Source organism: Lepus europaeus, chromosome 7 (genome assembly GCF_033115175.1).
Source record: "Lepus europaeus isolate LE1 chromosome 7, mLepTim1.pri, whole genome shotgun sequence".
In the NCBI taxonomy this organism is placed as follows: domain Eukaryota; kingdom Metazoa; phylum Chordata; class Mammalia; order Lagomorpha; family Leporidae; genus Lepus; species Lepus europaeus.
Window position 1 is genome coordinate 4,794,258 of NC_084833.1, and position 18,173 is coordinate 4,812,430.

At 63.7% G+C, this 18,173-nt stretch overlaps 1 protein-coding gene and 1 long non-coding RNA gene across 3 annotated transcripts; one reads left to right on the forward strand and one right to left on the reverse strand.

Moving 5' to 3' along the window:
* Nucleotides 1–264: 264 nt before the first annotated feature.
* Nucleotides 265–6,686, forward strand: LOC133762812 (uncharacterized). Of its 2 annotated transcripts, XR_009866353.1 has the most exons (4): nt 265–384; nt 2,878–3,037; nt 6,066–6,173; nt 6,420–6,686. It is a non-coding gene; the product is annotated as an uncharacterized LOC133762812 (long non-coding RNA). The 2 variants fall into 2 exon arrangements; XR_009866352.1 differs by having other exon boundaries at nt 6,066–6,686.
* Nucleotides 6,687–7,110: 424 nt separating this feature from the next.
* On the reverse strand, nt 7,111–16,755 carry RHOD (ras homolog family member D). The gene is made up of 5 exons (XM_062195757.1): nt 16,596–16,755; nt 12,742–12,829; nt 11,810–11,919; nt 8,145–8,279; nt 7,111–7,661 (listed from the first exon to the last, which is right to left on the reverse strand). The coding sequence occupies exons 1-5, from the start codon at nt 16,725–16,727 to the stop codon at nt 7,494–7,496; spliced, it is 633 nt and encodes a 210-aa protein (XP_062051741.1). The 5' UTR covers nt 16,728–16,755; the 3' UTR covers nt 7,111–7,493.
* Nucleotides 16,756–18,173: the final 1,418 nt, after the last annotated feature.

Genomic DNA, 18,173 nt, shown 5'->3' on the forward strand with positions numbered 1-18,173 from the left:
CCTGGGAGGTGTCACCCGTGCAGGGTGACCAGCTAGTGGGAGTCAGGAAAGACAGAGCCGGCCTCGGTGACCCTGCCGGGAGACCGCGCGGGGTCTTCCCGGGAAGGGTAGGGGGCTCTCTCTCCAGCAGGAAGGTCCTGCAGGCCAGCCAGCCTGCACCCCAACTCCTCCCCCACCCCGGCCCAGCACCCAGCCCCTCACCTGGCCACTCCCTGAAGTGTGTTGCAAATCCTCAGGCAGAGTGAGGAGGGCGCTGGGCCAGCGGCTGTCTGTGGCACCGCAGTGACTCAGACAGGACAGCCCGGGGCCCGCGGCGGCGCTCCTGGTGTGCAGGCCCCCGCGGCGGCTCTGCCTCACTCCAGCCCACGCTGGAGAACAGCCTCGGTAAGTGGTAAGTTCAGGGATGGGATTCAGACCCACGGCTCTCTGACCCTGGGCCCACGACAGGCTGGTTCACATGCTGGTCCGGCCAGATTGGCTGGGCGGAGCGAGGCGCGCGTGTCCCCGTGGGTGCCGGCCTCCGTGCTCCGGGGCAGCCGTGCCAGGCGCCGCTCCTGGGGCCCTGCCGCCCTCTGCTGGTTGAGGTCCAGCCGCACAGCCAGCACCCAGGAAAAGCCTGCAGCCGGGGCTGAGCGGCCAGCCCGGTCCCGTGTCCCGTCCCCAGCTCTGCTGCTAGTCTCTTCCTCTGTAAAGTGAGGGGACTGAACGAGGAAGAAGGGACAGTGTCGCCCGCATCGCCAGGCCCAACCCGAGCTCGGGCTGCTGGGCCTGGGGGCAGCAGGAGCAGCCTTGTTTCAGAGCCGTGGGACCTGCTGGGTGTCTTTCCTTGGGCGCTTGTCTGGATGGCAGGAGCCAGCTCCCAAGCTTGGGATGCTGGGGGACGAGGGGACGCTGGACACTGCCCTCCCTGAGCTCAGCCGAGGAGGAGGGAGGGTGGAGACATGCAAGGCAGGGACCACATCCTGCTCGCCTTTGCCACCGGGTCCCCGCTGGGCTAGGAGTTTGGTGGCTGTCGGAGCTTGGATGCCCATGGGAACCAGCACATCTCTCCTAACCAAACATGCGGAGTGTCTGCGCCACCCAGGCGCAGCGCTGCCCGGCGCCTGGGGTCTGCCTGGCGGATGTGAGACCCCGGCTCGCCTCAGAGGGTCCAGCCGTGTCCTGCAGGCCCTGTGCCTCTCCCTACTGAGGCTTCCTGTCTTCCTCCTAAGGAGGTCTCAGCCCCCTCCGCCCTCCTCCCAGCCCTGTCAGGCCCAGGGGGGAAGAGGGACCAGCACCGAAGGCTTCCAGGGCTGCTCCTCCTTCCGGGGTTAACCCTTGCGGCCAGAAGCTGCCAGCGAGTGACCCAGCACTGTTGGCAGAGGCATCTGACCCTCCCCGCCAGGGCGTCCGTCCTGCCCTTCCCTCCATCACACCAGAGAGGAGAACTCCCGTGACTGTCCGAGCTCACGTGGCTGGCGGATGGCAGAGCCAGGGGCTGAACCCGCGGGAATCCCCTGCTTTCCACAGTCTGACCCGCGGCTCAGAAGCACCCAGCCTGGAGATGGAGCCTGGAACTCAGGGTGGGCGCTCAGCCGCCCACTCCGGATCTCTGTGGGTTCCCTGGGGACCGTGAAGGTGCATCCTCCAAAGGGAGGATCCCCCGGGAGCCAGAGAGAGCCCGGAGGGGGAGACGTGCCAGCCAGCACCTTCTCCCTGCACCCACACACACGAGGCCCGGGAGAGGGGGGAGGGAAGCTTGGTGACTCAGTGTGTGCCCCACCCTCCCGCCCTGGGGACGCCTGGGAGGGGCCTGTCCTGGAGATGACTTGGGGTCCCCACCCTGCCCCCTGCCTTCCTGGCAGCCAAGCCGAGGCCGGGTGGAGGCGGTGTGGGGAAACAGGCACCGTGGTTTGTGGCTCTTGGCCCCAGCTGGCCTCTGACTGTGTCTGCCCAGCTCCCACTCGTCTGGCCCAGCCTGCCTTGCCAGACTGAATTGTAAGGAACTGAAAGGGGGACTGCCAGGAGGGGAGGGGGAGGGAGGGGAGGAGGAGGGAGGGCAGGGGAAGGAGGAGGAGAAAGTAACCCTGCTGTCTCTGGGTGCTGCCTCCTTGGACACCCTGGGTGGCTGGCCGGGTGGGAGCAGGACAGGAGAGAGGCCGGAGGCAGAGACCGCCCGGCTTGTGCCCTCGCCTCTTAGGGAAGGTGCTTGTCCTCTCTGCCCCTCACCGGGGGACAGGCTGCGCCCTCCCTTCACTCCCAGGGTCCCCCTCCTTGCCACCGTCCTCCTGCTGGGCCCGAGCCTCAACGTGTGGCTTCTTGGGTCCGGGCGCCTGCAGCAGCTCCGTCGCTCTCCTGCTCCTGCCCCCACCTCCCAGGCCCCCTGCCCGTTCCCACTTCTGGGGCCATCCTCTTCTGGGGCTCCAGCCTGGCTTACAGCACACACGGCCTGGCCGGGGGGGGGGGGAGCCCAGTGCATCAGTGCAGGCAACAGGTGCTTCAGTGAGTGTGTGCACGGGGTCGCGGGAGGCAGCAGGCCCTCAGGCTCACTGGGGAAGGCTTGGACCTCGAAGGGTCTGGGGGTGCAGGGCAGCTTAGAGTGGGAGGAAGGGCAGGTGGAATGGGGAACAGCAAACAGGAGGTCAGTGGCTCCTGGCCGTGGCCCCTGCCTGTGGCCAGAGGGAGGTGGGCGGGGCCAGGTCCAGGAGCGCTGTGCCCAGCTGATGCCTTTGCACCGGAGTGACTTGGAGGATGGTGAGGCAGGGGCCAGGAGGTGGGGAGGCGCTGGCGGGGCGGGGAGGGGGAGGGGGCGGGGGGAGGGGGAGGGGGAGGGGGAGGGCCTGATGCACAGCTTTCGTCCCTCCCTCCCTCCTCACGTGCTTATTTCACACTTACCAGATGCTGCGCTCTGTCTGAGCCCAGGGGATTCCCACAAACCCACCTAGGGGCAGGGGGACCCGCAGGACACCTCTGGTGCCATGAGCTCCCAGAACAGCCCTCAGCAAGGCCCAGGGCAGGACTCTGACGCCTCCTGCAGGGAGCCCCCAACACCAGGCAGGTACTCACGCCGCTCCCCTCCGCACACCTCCGCACTGCTCCGTCCCCTGGTCCCCTGTCCCTCGCCCCTGACCTTGGCCTCCCAGCCTGCGGCCACAGCTCCGGCCCCTGGCCCATCGCTCCCACTCTGGTCCCTGTCGTCTGCTCTGGGATGGGTCTTACAAGGAAGGGCCTGGCACTGGGCCGGGGTGGAGGGGGGAGCTGCATGTTCCATACTCACCCCTCTGCTGGGCTCCTGGGGCCCGGCCCAGCCCGTGTCACGTTCATGAGCGGCTGGCTGGCCGTGCCTGCGGCAGCCTCCTGGTCTCTTCCGCCTGGGACTCCCGGAATTGGAAATGCTGGTGAGAGTGGCGAGCAGCGGGAGGGGAGAGACACAGCCCTGGGCTTCCCGATCTGTACACTGTGAGCTCCAGGGGCGCAGGGTGGGGACGGAGCAGGGCAGGAGCTGCCAGTCCCGGGTTTGATCGGGGGCCTTGCTGCTCCTTGGCTGCTGTCTCCCTGGCTGTGAAGAGGCTGCTGAGACTTTGGATGGCCTTCCGTGCAAGAGATGAGAACAGACATGGCACGGGCCGGGCAGGTGTTGAGTGACTGTGACCTAAGGGAAGCCCACCCCAGGACCCACGCCCCCAAACACTTGGGATCCCACAGGAGCTTGTGGGGAGGAGCCATTTCCTAGGAGACCCCAAGGATGCCCCTACTGAGATGTGGCCTGAGTCCCCTCCCCGTTGACCACGCCTCTGGCCACACAGGTGAGTGGGCCACACAGACCCCCACCTGCCACAGCTTTGTGGGCTGAATAAAGCATTTTCTCACGCTCCGGGCTCAACTCCAGTGGTTTTCAGCTGTGCGACCAAAGGTCTTAGTGAGCCCCGTGTGACCAAAATCAAATATATAAATAAATATATGTTTACGTACCAATTCTAATAAAATATATTTATCATATGTATTCTAATTTAAACTGGAAGTTTAGGTGCCAGCACTGTGGCACAGCTGGTTAAAGCCCTGGCCTGAAGTGCCAGCATCCCATACGGACGCCGGTTCTAGTCCTGGCTGCTCCTCTTCCAATCCAGCCCTCTGTTATGGCCTGGAATAGCAGTAGAAGATGGCCCAAGTCCTTGGGCTCCTGTACCCACGTGGGAGACCTGGAAGAAGCTCCTGGCTCCTGGCTTTGGATCAGCCCAGCTCCGGACATTGGGGCCATCTGGGGAATGAACCAGCAGATGGAAGACCTCTCTCTCTGTCTCTACCTCTCTCTGTAACTCTGCCTTTCAAATAAATAAAATCAATCTTTAAAAAATATACTGGAAGTTTAAAAACTGGAGAGAAGCAGAGAGAGAGAGAGAGAGAGAAAGATCTTTGAGCCACTGGTTCACCTCTAAATGCCCTCAAGAGCCAGGATCGGGTCAGGCCAAAGCCAGGAGCCAGGAGCCAGGAGCCAGGAACTGAATCCAGGTCTCCCACGTGGGTGGCAGGGACTCAACTACTTGGGCCCTCACCTCTGCTTCACAGGTACATTAGCAGGAAGCAGAGGTGGGACCCCATTCCAGGACCCCTGGAGCACCCCAAGGAGGGTGTGACAACGCCACCCACTGTGGCACAGTGCCCACCTCCAAACGAGTGTTTTCCAACTCTGCTGAGCCCCAGGCCAGAGAAAACCGGGGACAGCAGGTGACTCCCTGAACCCGCCCTGGACGCCGTCTTCGGACTGATGCATGGGACACGTGACGAGAATCCCCTGGGGAGGGACCGCTAGGGGGGGCTCAGGGCCTGAGTCCCGCTGGGCAGTAAAGACCGTGGACCGCGGGAGCCACTCGGGGTGCTCAGCTAGGCTTTCCAGGAAAGGGAAAATGCTTCTTCAGGCACTTCTAGCCCTCCAGCTCTGCCCTGAAGCACATCTCACGTCCAGAACATTCTTCCCCTTTCTCTCCAAGCCCCAGGGGCTACGCCTCGCTCAGACAGCTCCCCAGATCCCCCAGAAGGCGGGTCCCCGGAGCCGTCTGAGAGGTATTTGGTTCTGATGCTTCTTACGGATCCGTCTGCTCGCCTGAGCCCTCGGCCACCCCTTCACGTCTCTGTTCTCAGCCCGCGTGGAGGACGTGGCTGCCCTGGTGGCCCTGCAGGGTTCCGTCTCCAGCACCCGTCCTGCCGTTCTCCGTAGCTGTGTCTTTGTGAGCGCTCGCTCCCCTCTTCAGGCCCCAATATGCCCAATGACAGATGGGGACAGTCGTGCCCACCCCTAGGGTTGCTGTGAGGCCCCTGGTGGTGGTGGGCAACGCTTGCCAGGTGCCTCGCTCGGGGCTGGGCACAAGACGGAAGGAAGTGTGTGGAGGGGAGCTGCCCGGTTACACTGTCCCACAGTGCGGCAAGGAGGTGCTGGCTCAGGCTGCCCTGAGAGGCGCAGGGACCCAGGCTTCCGCTCTGTGACGGGCCTGACACTGTGACAAGAGCCAGCGTGTCACACGGGGAGCTGGCTGTGCCTCAGAGCCAGACAGGCAGCCGGGTCTGGGACACCCTGGCCTAAGCATCGAGAAGAGGTGATCTCAGGTGGGTGGTTCATCACGGAGCCATGAGAGGGTCCCCGGGGTGCCACGTGAGGGTTTGCAGGACGTGGGCGCCCAGAGCACGAAGCCGGGGAGCTGCGGGAATCAACAAGGAGTGGGTGTGGGGATGGGCGTGAGGCTGGCAGCGCCTCAGCTCGGCAGCTTGGCCGCCTTCTCCCCTCCGCGCTGGGGATTCTGGGTATGAGGCAGTTGGAGACGTACGCTGATAAGGTGGCCAGTTCTATGGCGAGGCTAGGGGGCCCATTATTTGGTCAAAAACTAGTCTAGTTGCTGTGAAAGTGTGTGTGTGTTTAAAGATTTTATTTGAAAGAGAGAGCGAGATAGAGAGAGAGAGGGGTCTTCCATCTGCTGGCTCCCTCCCCAAATGGCCACAACAGTCAGAGTTCAGGAAGCCAGGAACCCCATCCGGGTCTGCCACGTGGACGGTGGAGGCCCAGACATTTGGGCCACCTTCTGCTGCTTTCCCAGGGAGCTGGATCGGAATTGAAGCGGCAGGGACTTGAGCCGGCGCTCGGATCCGGGAAGCCAGTGTTGCAAGTGGAGGCTTAACCAGCCGCACCACTGCGCCGGTCTCAGGTGTGTTTGTTTTTCGATGAGATTAACACTGAAGTCACAAGACCGTGAGTGCAGAGGTGACCCCGTCACCCATCCTGTGGGCGGGCCTCGTGCGATCAGGGGGAGACTTTCGGGGCGGAGAGGGAGCTCTCCTGGAAAAGCAGGTCTGCCCAGGTCAGCAGCCTCGAAACCCTGCCCGAGCTCCCAGCCCGCCGCCCTGCAGAACCCAGACCCAAGATGTCAACAGCAACGCACCTGGTCTTCCAGGTGCCCTGCGGGCGTCAGACCCGTCAGTCCTGCCGTGCTCCATAGCCCTGTGAGTCAATTCCTGAACACAGACCTCTGCCGCCATCTTATCGGGTTTCCCTGGAGAAGACTACTGCAATACGTACACAAGCAGTGTGAGCCCTGGTGAACACCCACTGTGCGCCAGGCACCTGCTACGCTCTGTGATCAGTCCCATTTCACAGGTAAAGAGGCTGAGGGGCCGGCACCGTGGCTCACGTGGCTAATCCTCCGCCTGTGGCGCCGGCACCCCGGGTTCTAGTCTTGGTCAGGGTGCCGGATTCTGTCCCGGTTGCCCCTCTTCCAGGCTAGCTCTCTGCTGTGGCCTGGGAAGGCAGTGGAGGATGGCCCAAGTGCTTGGGCCCTGCACCCCATGGGAGACCAGGAGGAAGCACCTGGCTCCAGGCTTTGGATCGGCACAGCACGCCAGCTGTAGTTGCCATTTGGGGGGTGAACCAACGGAAAAGGAAGACCTTTCTCTCTGTCTCTCTCTCTCACTGTCTAACTCTGCCTGTCAAAAAAAAAAAAAAAAAAAAAAAAAAGAGGATGAGGCCTAGGACTTGCCCCAGGTCCTGGCCGTGACAGCTGGGTTTGGATCCAAGCCCTCCCACCCCAGTGCCTACCTGGAACACAGGCGTAAAGCTGCTTTGAAACAAGAGGCAGGACACAGGTGCTGAGTGATGTCATTTTAGTTAGTACACTTACCACTGGGGCAGGCAGGGCCAAGGGGTGAGGTGGGGGGTGCCGAGGCGGGGATGGGTTCTGGAGGGTTGGCCCTAAGAACGCCAGGGGTGGCAGGTGCAGCTCCGGGAACGGCCACGAGGTGGCGCCGGGCTGCAAGGCCCCACCAGAGTGTCAAGTCCAAGACCTGGCGCTGGGCCGGCTGGGAAGCCCCTTCCTCAGTTCAAGGTTCCTAGGCCCGCGCCTGGCCTCGGGGGTGCCCCTCTGTGGGGGTGCATTTCGGTGAACCAGCCTGGATCCGGCCCGGCCAACTTGGCAGAAGGTCAGCGCCCTGCTCCTTCCAGGGCGGTCGGGGCAGGGGGCACCCCCGGCCGCTCAGGTGACCACGCAGAAGCTCTGGGTAACCCTCCGCCACAGGTTGCGGCTGCGGCTGCTGAGCGCCACCTCGGCGGCCTCCTGGAAGACGGCGTCGACGTTGTCATGGAGACGCGCGGAGCACTCCAGGTAGGCGACGGCTCCCACGGACCGCGCCATCTCCTGGCCCTGCGGAGAGGCGGAGCGGGCAGCCGTGAGGGGTGCCGGCTGGGCCTCCCGCCCACCTCCCTCTAGCCCTCTTAGCCCCCCGGGGCGTCTCCAGGACAGCAGCAGCGGCTGGTTGGGGGGGGGGGGGCTCCTGGGGTTCGCAGGACGCCCGCAGCTCTTACACCCTAGGCTGACCATGCGCTGTCAGCGAGCGAGCGCCCCCCGGGGCACCTAACCAACATCCTAGTAACCCAGGCGTGCCGCAGACAGCAGCCTGCAGACCGGCCTCTGAGCCTCGGGGCCCCCATCTGTGACGTAGGTGGGCAGCATCGGCTCCGGGATGGACACTCCTGCGTCTCCCTTCTCCAGGGTGACTCCCTGCAGCATTCCACCAGCCATGTCCACCTGCTGCCTGACAGCCCCCCACCCCCTGTTTCCCCCAGGGGGCTCCCCGCAGGCCCGCGCTCTGAGAGGTCCCAGCCCTCCCTGCCCTGCGCGTCCTACCCTGTGGTAGGTCACAGGCTCAGCTCGCTTTTTCCGCAGCTTGTTCACCAGCGACCTGTCCTTGCGCAGGTCCGTCTTGCAGCCCACGACGATGATGGGCACTTGCTTGCAGAAGTGAGTCACCTCCGGGTACCACTGCGGGGCGGCAGGGTGCGGGGCGGGCGTGAGCCATGGCGAACTCGCTCCCTCTTGGCTGCACGCCCGCCGATAGCATAACTGGCGAGGCCAGCGTTTAGGACGGAACCACTTGGTGCCCGGCTCTGGTGCCACGGAAACCCCTCTCGATCCTTGCAGCAAGTTGCACAGCCAAGCCCATTGTGCAGATGTGCTGAGGTGCGTAGTGGCTATGCAACCTTGCCCAACTGGAAATGGCAGGACTGGAGCCCGGGGGGGGGGGCCCCTGAGCCCCGTGTTGAGCCCCCTCCGTACCCTGCCACGGCTCCCAAGCTGCCCCTCAAACTGGGCCGTCGTATAAGGAAATAACATGATCCTTTAAAGATAAAGAGCTGGGTGGGCGGCTGGCCTCGTAGTTCAGATGCCCGCGTCCCGTATCGGATGCCCGGGTTTGATGTCTGGCCCCGGCCCTGGCTCCGTCCGGCTCTGTCTGGCCCCGGCCCTGGCTCCGTCCGGCTCTGTCTGGCCCCGGCCCTGGCTCCGTCCGGCTCTGTCTGGCCCTGGCCCTGGCTCTAGCTCCTGGCTTTACAGACCCTGGCCAGGCAGCAGTGATGGTGCAGTAGTGGGGTCCCTGCCACCCACATGGGAGCCCCAAGTGCAGTTCTGGTCTCCTGGCTTGGGGCTGGCCCAGCCCGGGCTGTTGCGGGCACTTGGGGAGTGAACCTGCGGGTGGGAGCGCCGTCCGTCTGCCTCGCAAATAAATACAATTGGCTTGCAGAACGCTGTGTCCAGCGCCTGGCTGTAGGGGCAGAGCTCCTATTGGGCACTGGGAGGTCGCTGGGCTGGGTTATGTCAGCCTGGACTCAGCTGGGGTGCCAGGGCTGCACTGCGGGAGGCCCTCCAGCTCCAGGAGCACGTGGCTGGCTGCTGACCGTGCCCATCTAAGAAACACTGGCATCAAACTGTCTGGCTCCTGGCGCTCCATGCGATCCTAGGCAGACGTCTCATGCCCCTGCCCATGCACCCCACCTGCCTTTGGGAAGGGTCTCCTCCGTGCCCCTCCCCCCCCAATCCAGCAGGGAATTCTCCCTCCTGGCCCTCCCTGAGCCCCCACAGCCCTGACCCCAGGCTACGCCAACCCGGGAGTCTGCTCTTCTCAGTTTTCCTCCTCTCGTCAAGGCTCGGCTGTGTCTGCTGTCACTCCCAGGGTGGCCTCCCCAGGCCATGCTTGTGCCCCGCTGGCAGCCCTAAGTGCGACTCCTCCACCTGGCCTGCCCTCTCCAGGAACTGCATCTCATATGACCGACTACAGCGAGACACCTCTACTAGGAAGTCCACCAGGCTCACCCCCAGCTCTCCCCTCATCCACCTCCCAGTTAACTCTGGTCACACCCTCGCCCTCCCACCCTCATCCAGTCCCTCAGCAAATCCTGACAGCTCTGCCTTCAGGTTCCTGGCACGACCCTGGTTCCTGGCACCACCTACTCTCACAGGCCTTAACACCCGGCGTTTGCTCCATCAGGAGTTCTCGGGGCTTATCCTTGGCATGGTGGTTAAGGTGATGCTTGGGACACCCACACCTCAAATCAGTAGTGCCCTGGGAGGCAGCAGCTGACAGTTCAAGGACCTCAGTCCCTGCCAGCCACGTGGGAGACCTGGATGGAGTTCTGGGTTCCTGGCTCTAGCCTGGCCCAGGCCTGGCTGTTGCGGGAATATGGCGATAAACCAGCCGACAGAAGCTCTCTCTGACTATTGCTCTGCCTTCCAAGCAGATGAAAATAAACAAATAAAGATAAAAAAAGTTCTGGGGCCGGTGCTGTGATATAGCATGTAAATACTGCCTGCAGTGCCAGCATCCCATATTGGAGCACTGGTTCGAGTCCTGGCTGCTTCACTTCTGATCCAGCCCCCTGCTAATGCGCCTGGGAAAGCAGTGGAAGATGGCCCAAGTGCTTGGGCCCCTGCACCCATGTGGGAGACCCAGATGAAGCTCCTGACCTTGGATGGGCCCAGCTCTGATGGATGTGGCCATTTGGGGAGTGAACCAGCGGATAAAAGACCCCTCTCTCTCTCTCTGTCTCTGCCTCTCTATAACTCTGTCTTTCAAATGAATAAATAAATAAATCATTAAAAAACATTACTTTCTAAAAAACCAAAAAACCCCTTTCTCTCTGTCTCTCTCTCTCTCACTATGCACTCTGCCTGTCAAAAACAAAAACAAAACAAAAAACCAAAAAACCCAGTTCTGAATGAGAGGCTGGTGTTGGGCTCAGCAGTGAAGACGCCACTTGGGATGCCAGCGACCCCCATCGCGGTGCCAGGTCTGAGTCCCAGCTCCGCTCCTGGCTCCAGCTTCCCGCTAACGCAGACCCCGGGAGGCAGCAGGCGATGCCGCAAGTGCTTAGGTCCCTGCCATCCACGTGGAAGACCTGGATCGAGTTCCTGGCTCCTGCCTTCTGCCTGACTCAGCCCCAGGCAACTGGGGGCATTTGGCCCCCTCCCTCTTTCTGCATCTCAAATAAACAAACAGGGATATAAGCCGAAACACAGCTCTGAATGAACGTGTGGAGCAGCCAGACTGGGTTCAAGACCTAGTGTCATGGCCGGCGCCGTGGCTCACTAGGCTAATCCTCTGCCTTGCAGTGCCGGCACACCGGGTTCTAGTCCTGGTCCGGGCGCCGGATTCTGTCCTGGTTGCCCCTCTTCCAGGCCAGCTCTCTGCTGTGGCCCGGGAAGGCAGTGGAGGATGGCCCAAGTGCTTGGGCCCTGCACCCCATGGGAGATCAGGAGAAGCACCTGGCTCCTGGCTTCAGATCAGCACAGTGCGCCGGCTGCAGCGCGCTGGCTGCGGCGGCCATTGGAGGGTGAACCAACGGCAAAGGAAGACCTTTCTCTCTGTCTCTCTCACTGTCCACTCTGCCTGTCCAAAAAAAAAAAAAAAAAAAAAAAAAAAAAAAAAGAGGAGGCAGCGTTCAAACAGTGTGCAGAATGCACGTTGTGAAGAAAACCGTGTGGATTTCAATCTCCTTGCCCCCAGGCCGGGCTGTCTTAATTCCATCTTCCCCGTGGGCTTTCTGCAGGACGCCTGGAGGTGGAAGTGCCCCAACGGAGCAGGGAGGCCCTGGCGGCAGCGGGGCATGGGTTGTGCCGTGAGTGGAGGGAACTGGAACAACTCAGAGTTGGCATCCTTGACGCCTGTCACAGCCTTAGGACCCCAACATGACCGGGGCTACCCTGGGAGGTTGTGAGAGTCGGCACTGATCCCGACGGGGGCCGAGAGCAGCTGGGAGCCGACTTCCTGGTTTGTGGGAGCCGGGGGGTGGGGAAGCACAGGCTGGGGGGGGGTGCTGCAGCCTTGGGCTCACCCAGTATACCAGGGAGAGTCCCAGTGGAAGTGGAGTCTTCAGGGGCCGGGGGAGGGGCAGGCAAGGAGCACCCAGTGCCTGTGTGACCCCGGGCAAGGTGCTGCCAGCCCCCGGGCCTCAGTTTCCCACGACAGTCGGCTCAGGGCTGGCTGTGGGGGTCCCGCTGCCTGGCCCCGCAGTACCTACCCGGTTAAAGACGTTGTCGAAGCTGCTGGGGCTGGTGACGTCAAAGCAGAGCAGCAGCACACTGGCGTCGGGGTAGAACAGGGGCCGCAGGCGGTCGTAGTCGTCTTGCCCTGGGCAGAGACAGGGGCCTCACTGCCTGCAGATGTCCCAGCATCAGATGGGGTCTCCAGAGGGCGGGGCCTCAGAGCAGGACACAAACCCCGCCCTTAGGGGCTGGCCCCTTAGCACCACGCTGGCTGGGCTGGGAAGACCGCTTGCCAAGAGACCCTGGTCCGGAAGGCACAGCGGGCAAGGCAGCAGCCAGGCCTGGAGGAACTGAGGCCCGTCGCCCGGGGCCTGCTGCGACCCCCTTGTGTGGGCAAGGTCAGGAGGCTGGGGGGCAGAGGCCAAGGTCAGACAGACCTTAGCGACGCTGAGGCTGGGGTTGGGTGCTTGGGAGGCCAGGGGAACCTGGCTTTTAACAGCAAAGAGCTCTGGACCCCCCCTGCCTCCGAGTCCTGGACACAGTGGGCTGCCCTGGGAGCGGGGAGGCAGGTGGGCTCAGGGCCAGGGACCCCTGGTTCTAGCCAACACCTGTCCCTGGCCAGCCTCCCTAGCTCAGGGGTAGGGCTCCAACCTGGGTATGTGGGGCTCCACAGGCCCCTTCTAGCCCACCCGTCCCCGCGCCCCACTCCAGCCCACCCGTCCCCCCGTACCCCACCCGTCCCCGCGCCCCACTCCAGCCCACCCGTTCCCCCGCGCCCCACCCATCCCCACGCCCCACTCCAGCCTACCCGTCCCCCTGCACCCCACTCCAGCCCACCCATGCCCCCCGTGCCCCACTCCAGCCCACCCATGTCCCCCGCGCCCCACTCCAGCCCACCCGTCCCCGCGCCCCACTCCAGCCCACCCGTCCCCGCTCCAGCCCACCCGCCCCTGCGCCCCACACCCACCTGCAGTGTCCCATATCTGGAGGTGCACAGGTTTGCCTTTCACCTGCAGGTTCACGGTGTACCGCTCAAACACAGTGGGGCTGTAGCTCTGGGGAGGAAGGCGGTGGGTGGGGGGCTTCAGGAAGCCTCCAGCAACCCAGCCCAGCCCAGCCCAGCCCAGAGGGGCCTGGCACAGAACCAAGCCCCCAGAACTGCCAGCTCCTGTCCCTGGTGCCTGGGTTCCCAATTCCAAGTCCTTGTGAATGCTTGCTGTCCCCGCTCCTGGAATCACGTGAGTCTACGTGGCTCGTCCCCTCCTTCAGTCACTTGTTCAGGCCCAATGTAGATATGGGAGAGCAAGGGTTAAACGAGCCTCAGGCCCTGCCCCAGGTGCTCATGGCTTCCATGCGCCCCCTCCCGCCCCCACCTCTGACCCTGTCCCACACCACCTCCTCCAGGTGCCTGGCTTGATCTGTCATACTGCCTTGCGTTTTGGCTTCTTACCGGCCCTGTGTGGCCTGGGGTGGGGCGCCCTGGGCAGGGCCGGAGACACTCAGCCCTGCATGGCCTGAGCCCACTCCTCTGCATGGCCACTGGGTGATCAGGCCCCGGACAGCTTAGTTTAAAGATTTTGATTTATTTGTTTGGAAGGCAGAGTTACAGAGACTGACAGTGAGAGAGAGAGAGAAAGGGAGAGAGGTCTTCCCTCTACTGGTTCACTCCCCAAATGGCTGCACCAGCTAGGGCTAGGCCAGGTGGAAGCCAAGAGCCAGGAGCTTCTTCCAGGTCTCCCACGTGGGTGGCAGGGGTCCAAGCACTTGGGCCATCTTCCACTGTTTTCCCAGGTGCGCTAGCAGGGAGCTGGATCGGAAGTGGAGCAGCCAGGACTTGAACAGGCGCCCACACTCGATACGGTGGAAGAAGCGTCGCAGGCGGTAGCTTAACTACTGTGCCATGGCCCTAACAGCTTTTGCACACAGATGGAAATCCAGGAATGGAGAGTGGATTTCTGCAAGACGGGGTCTGGGCAGTGGGCAAGGAGGCTTTCAAAGCTCAGTCCCCAGCCACTCCCTGTGCCCCGAGGGGCTAGAGGTTGTGCCTGCATCTCTGGTCCCCAGTCTCAGCCCGTGCCCGTGGCTGAGTGCTAGGACCACAGTCCTCTCCCCTCCTATGGCAGGCGGGGCCAGTACCTGCCTGTGACTCAGGAGGACTGCCTGCCCGCCCGCTGGACCGCTGAGTCAGACTCGTGCCAGCTGGGAGGGGCATCACCTTAGCGCCAGCCCAGCGCCATCCTCCAGGGCCCCTGGGAAGCCGTGCGGCTGGGCTGGGAGGGAGGTGGATCCCGGGGTGGGCAGCTGGGGAGATGGAAGTGGCCTTCCCCGGGCTCCAGCCCACCCTGTCGCTCCCTCTATCTAAGGGAGCCAACAGGAACAGACAAGAGCTCCTCTTCCTCCACCACGGCCCCCTCCCCTCAGGCCTTTCGCCCACATGGGACAGAGTGAACTGGTGGCTTGGAACACTGGCTTTGGGACCAGATGTGCTTGGCTAAGGATGCAGCTCTGGTGTGGCCTTGGGGCTGGCCTCCCGGCTGAAGGGCAAGAGTGTCACCCCAGGACATGGCAGGAGACGGACGGCAGTGCCCACTACTTCCAAAAGCTGGCTGCAGGGGCAGCGGTGGCCACGCCAGCCCCACCTGGGCCTCCAGGTGGAGCCGCCTTGCCCAGTTGCTCCCAGATGCCCCTGGCTGAGGCCCGAGGGACCCCGCTGATCTGAGCTGCAGAGCGGTGGGCCGTGACGCTCCCAGCGCACGCCCGTGGTGATGGTGTGTCACCGCTGTTCCCCAAGTCTTCTGTGCGTGGCCCTGGGTCTGCACCCTCTCACCTTCGTCCCTGCAGCCCCTACTTGCCTGAGGGGCCCACAGAGGGGAAGCGATGGCCTGCGGTGACACAGGGACAGCTGGCCAGCGATGGAGCAAGGTCTCTGTCTTCAGAGACTGGGCTCTCTCTATGAGCTCCTGCTTCTCCTGAGGTCACCAATTCAGTTCCTGGTGCCAGGAAACGGGCTGGCTGGCCCCCTCTGTCTTGTGTCACCACCTGTACCCTCCTCTGCACTGCCACCCTGGAGCCCCCAGTGGTAGCTTTTTTTGTGTTTTTTTTTTTTTTTTGACCCCCCGGCAGGTCCACCCTAGGCCCATAGGACCAGTAAGTGCCTAATCTTATCTGTTGAGCTGTGCGTGGCTGAGAGACAGACAGACCATCCCAGCCTGGGGGTGGCAGGTGTCCCCAGGTCTGATGCCCCCAGGGGTCCGAGCGTGGAGCAGAAACGGCTCAGCTGGCTCTGGCAGGCAGGCTGGGGGCTCCCTGTGTGGACCTCGAGCTGTGGGCATGGTCACTGCCCCAGATGCCAGCAGGACTGAGCAGGGACTGGTGCCCAGCCCTGGGGTCCCCCTGCCCCAGGAGCTCTCTACACCTTGATCCCTGGGACCACACTGAGCCCCCCCCCCCCCAAGACTCTCAGCCTGTCTCTGCTTTTGCTGGAGGCAGGGACCCTAGGGGAGGGGACACCAAGCTCCCTAGCTGTTGGTGCCTTGGGCTTGAAGGCTGCCTGGGGGAGGTGGCTGAGGGCAGGGGCAGGAGGCTGGGCCAGCAGGTAGGGTGCTGGGGGCTGCAGCGTGCCCTGGCTCAGGGAGACCCAGGCTGCCAAGCAGCACCTGCACCCCCACCTCGCAAGACGCTCAGCTCTGGCCTCAGTTCGCCCCTCTGGAGACGCCTTTTCAGCTTCTGGGGCTGCGGTTCTTTAAAAGCAGCGGCCTGGGGCAGGCGCTGGCCTGGTGGTGAAGAGGAGACACCCACGTCCCACATGGGAACACCTGCTTCGGTACCCGGCTCTGGTCCTGGCCCCAGCTTCCTGCTTGTGCACGCCGGCGGGCAGTGGTGATGGCTCAGGTCATTGGGTTCCTGCCCGTGGGAGACCTGGACTGAGCGGGTCAGCTGCCCTCCCCTGGGCCCCCTGGGGGGCTCTCCTCTCCCCGTGGCAGCATCTGGGGGCCCAGAAGCACCACCCCTCCTCCAACGTCAAAAAAATGTGTCAGTGGCAAAGGAGGGGACGCCAGCTCCACAAACCACAAAGCCAGAGAGGCTCCATCCTGAGAGCAAGGCCTCCCTGCCGCCTCCGTCCGACTCCCCAGCGCCTGCACAACCCGGGGCATGGAGGATGCTGGGATAGGAAAGGGAGGGAGGGCTTGAAAGGAAACCCACGGCCTCCCAGGACTCCCACTCCTCATGGGGCCCAAAGAGGGACAGCGAGTGGGCACAGCCTGGGCAGTCAGCACTCACGGCAGGGAGGACCCGGCGGGAACCACCCGGAGGCGCCCATCAGCCTTACCTGAACCCCACCACACCACCACCCCGTGAGGCTATCGTGGGGAAACTGAGGCTCCCTACAAGGCATGGGTCATTCGAGGGGAGCCAGGCGCCAGCCGGGCTTCAGGGTCCGGCCCCAGGAGGCGCAGGGAAGGGTGAAAGCCAGAGCAGAGGGGATGTGGCGACTCCCAGCAAGTGCTCGGAGCTGACTGACATGACCTCCGTCACTCTCACAGTGACCTGCGAGGTGGGCACTACCGGTCCTCCTCGGGCACCCAGGGGGTGGGGACCTGCCCAAGGGCACACAGCTCCAAGTGGCAAAGCCAGATCTCTGGCCGCAAGTCCCTCTTCGCCCCGCGACCTGGCCAAGTGCGCAGGGCGCTGCCTCACCGGGTCCCTGGGCCTCCCGGGCGGCCAGGCCGGTGCCCTCCCTCCCACCGACGGGTGACACCGGGAGGGCTCAGCCAGAGCCGCCCGGTGGGGATGCGCAAGGCCCCGCGCGCCCGCACTCACCTCGGGGAAGGCCCCAGCGGCGAAGACCAGCAGCAGCGACGTCTTCCCGCAGCCGCCGTCGCCCACCAGGACCACCTTGACCGACCGCGCGCCGGGCGGCGCCTCCTCGCCCGTGGCCTCGGCCGCCTTCATCCCGGCCGGGCGGGAGCGGCGGGCGGCGGGCGGCGGGCGGCGGGGCCGGCGCGGGGCAGGCCCGGCGGGGCAGGAATGTGGAAGGGGCGGGGCGGCGGGAGGAAGTGGGAGCGGGGCCGGGCGGGCGGGCGGCCTCCGAGCCCAGGTGAGAGGCCCCGGCCGGGATCGGGGGCGGCCGAGGCACTTTCTCTCCCACTAAAGAGACACTTATTGAGCGCCTGCTGTGTGCGGGCGGGCGGTGCAGCCGCGGGAGGACAGAGAGCGGGCACCCTGGTCCGAATGGAGTCGGTGTCCAGCGGGGAGGGCTGTGCAGCCGGCTTCCCCCCACCCTGGGGGGGGGGAGGGGTGAGGGCGCCCATGGTTGCTGGCCAGTTTTGGGAGTGGGTTTCCACCCGTGGGTCACTGGCTCTGAACAGGAGCCCGAGACCTTTGCTGGTTGAATGAATGAATGAGTGAGTGAGTGAGTGAGTGAACCTCCCCAGGGCTCTAGGCTTCCGTCCAGGTGGGAGCTGGGTGACCCCTGCATGTCCTGTGGGCCCTCCCCCAGCCCTGCCGGCTGCGGGTAGGTGACTGCCCGTCGCACCCTGCTGGGGCGTGACCCAGGAAAAGCAGGGGGACCGTCCATCTGTAAAGTGCTCAGAGCCACTCACACACAACACCAAGGGCTCTGAGCATTTATTTATTTATTTATTTATTTATTTTGACAGGCAGAGTGGACAGTGAGAGAGAGAGAGACAGAAAGGTCTTCCTTTGCCATTGGTTCACCCTCCAATGGCCACCGCGGCTGGTGCGCTGCGGCCTGCGCACCACGCTGATCCCAAGGCAGGAGCCAGGTGCTTCTCCTGGTCTCCCATGGGGTGCAGGGCCCAAGCACTTGGGCCATCCTCCACTGCCTTCCCTGGCCACAGCAGAGAGCTGGACTGGAAAAGGGGCAACTGGGACAGAATCCGGCACCCCGACCGGGACCAGAACCCGGTGTGCCAGCGCCGCTAGGCAGAGGATTAGCCTGTTGAGCCACGGCGCCGGCCAAGCTCTGGGCATTTAACCAAGACGGCTGGCCTCCTAGTGCCCAGGTGTTCAAGCCCAAGCGCCCCTCCCTGCCAGGAGAAGCCCACAGCTTTCTCAGTGTGGTAAGAGGATAAGGGGGCGGAGATGGGCAGGGTGGCGTTGGTGTAGGGAAAACGGCTCCTTGCCCAGCTTGGGGGAGCCAGGAACCCCTTCTGAGAAGAGGACCAGCCTAGGGGGACTGGTGAGACACAGTCAGATGGCGGAGGGAAGCGACACATGCAGAGGCGGGGTCAGAGGGAGGCCATGCCCATAGCCCCGCCCTGTGAGGCAGGTGACCTGGTGCCCAGATGGTGGAGCACTTGGGATGCCAGGAGCAACCCCAACAGTGTCACCGGCCCTCCCCACCCCTCTCAGAGGCCAGTGTTTATCGTTTTGGAA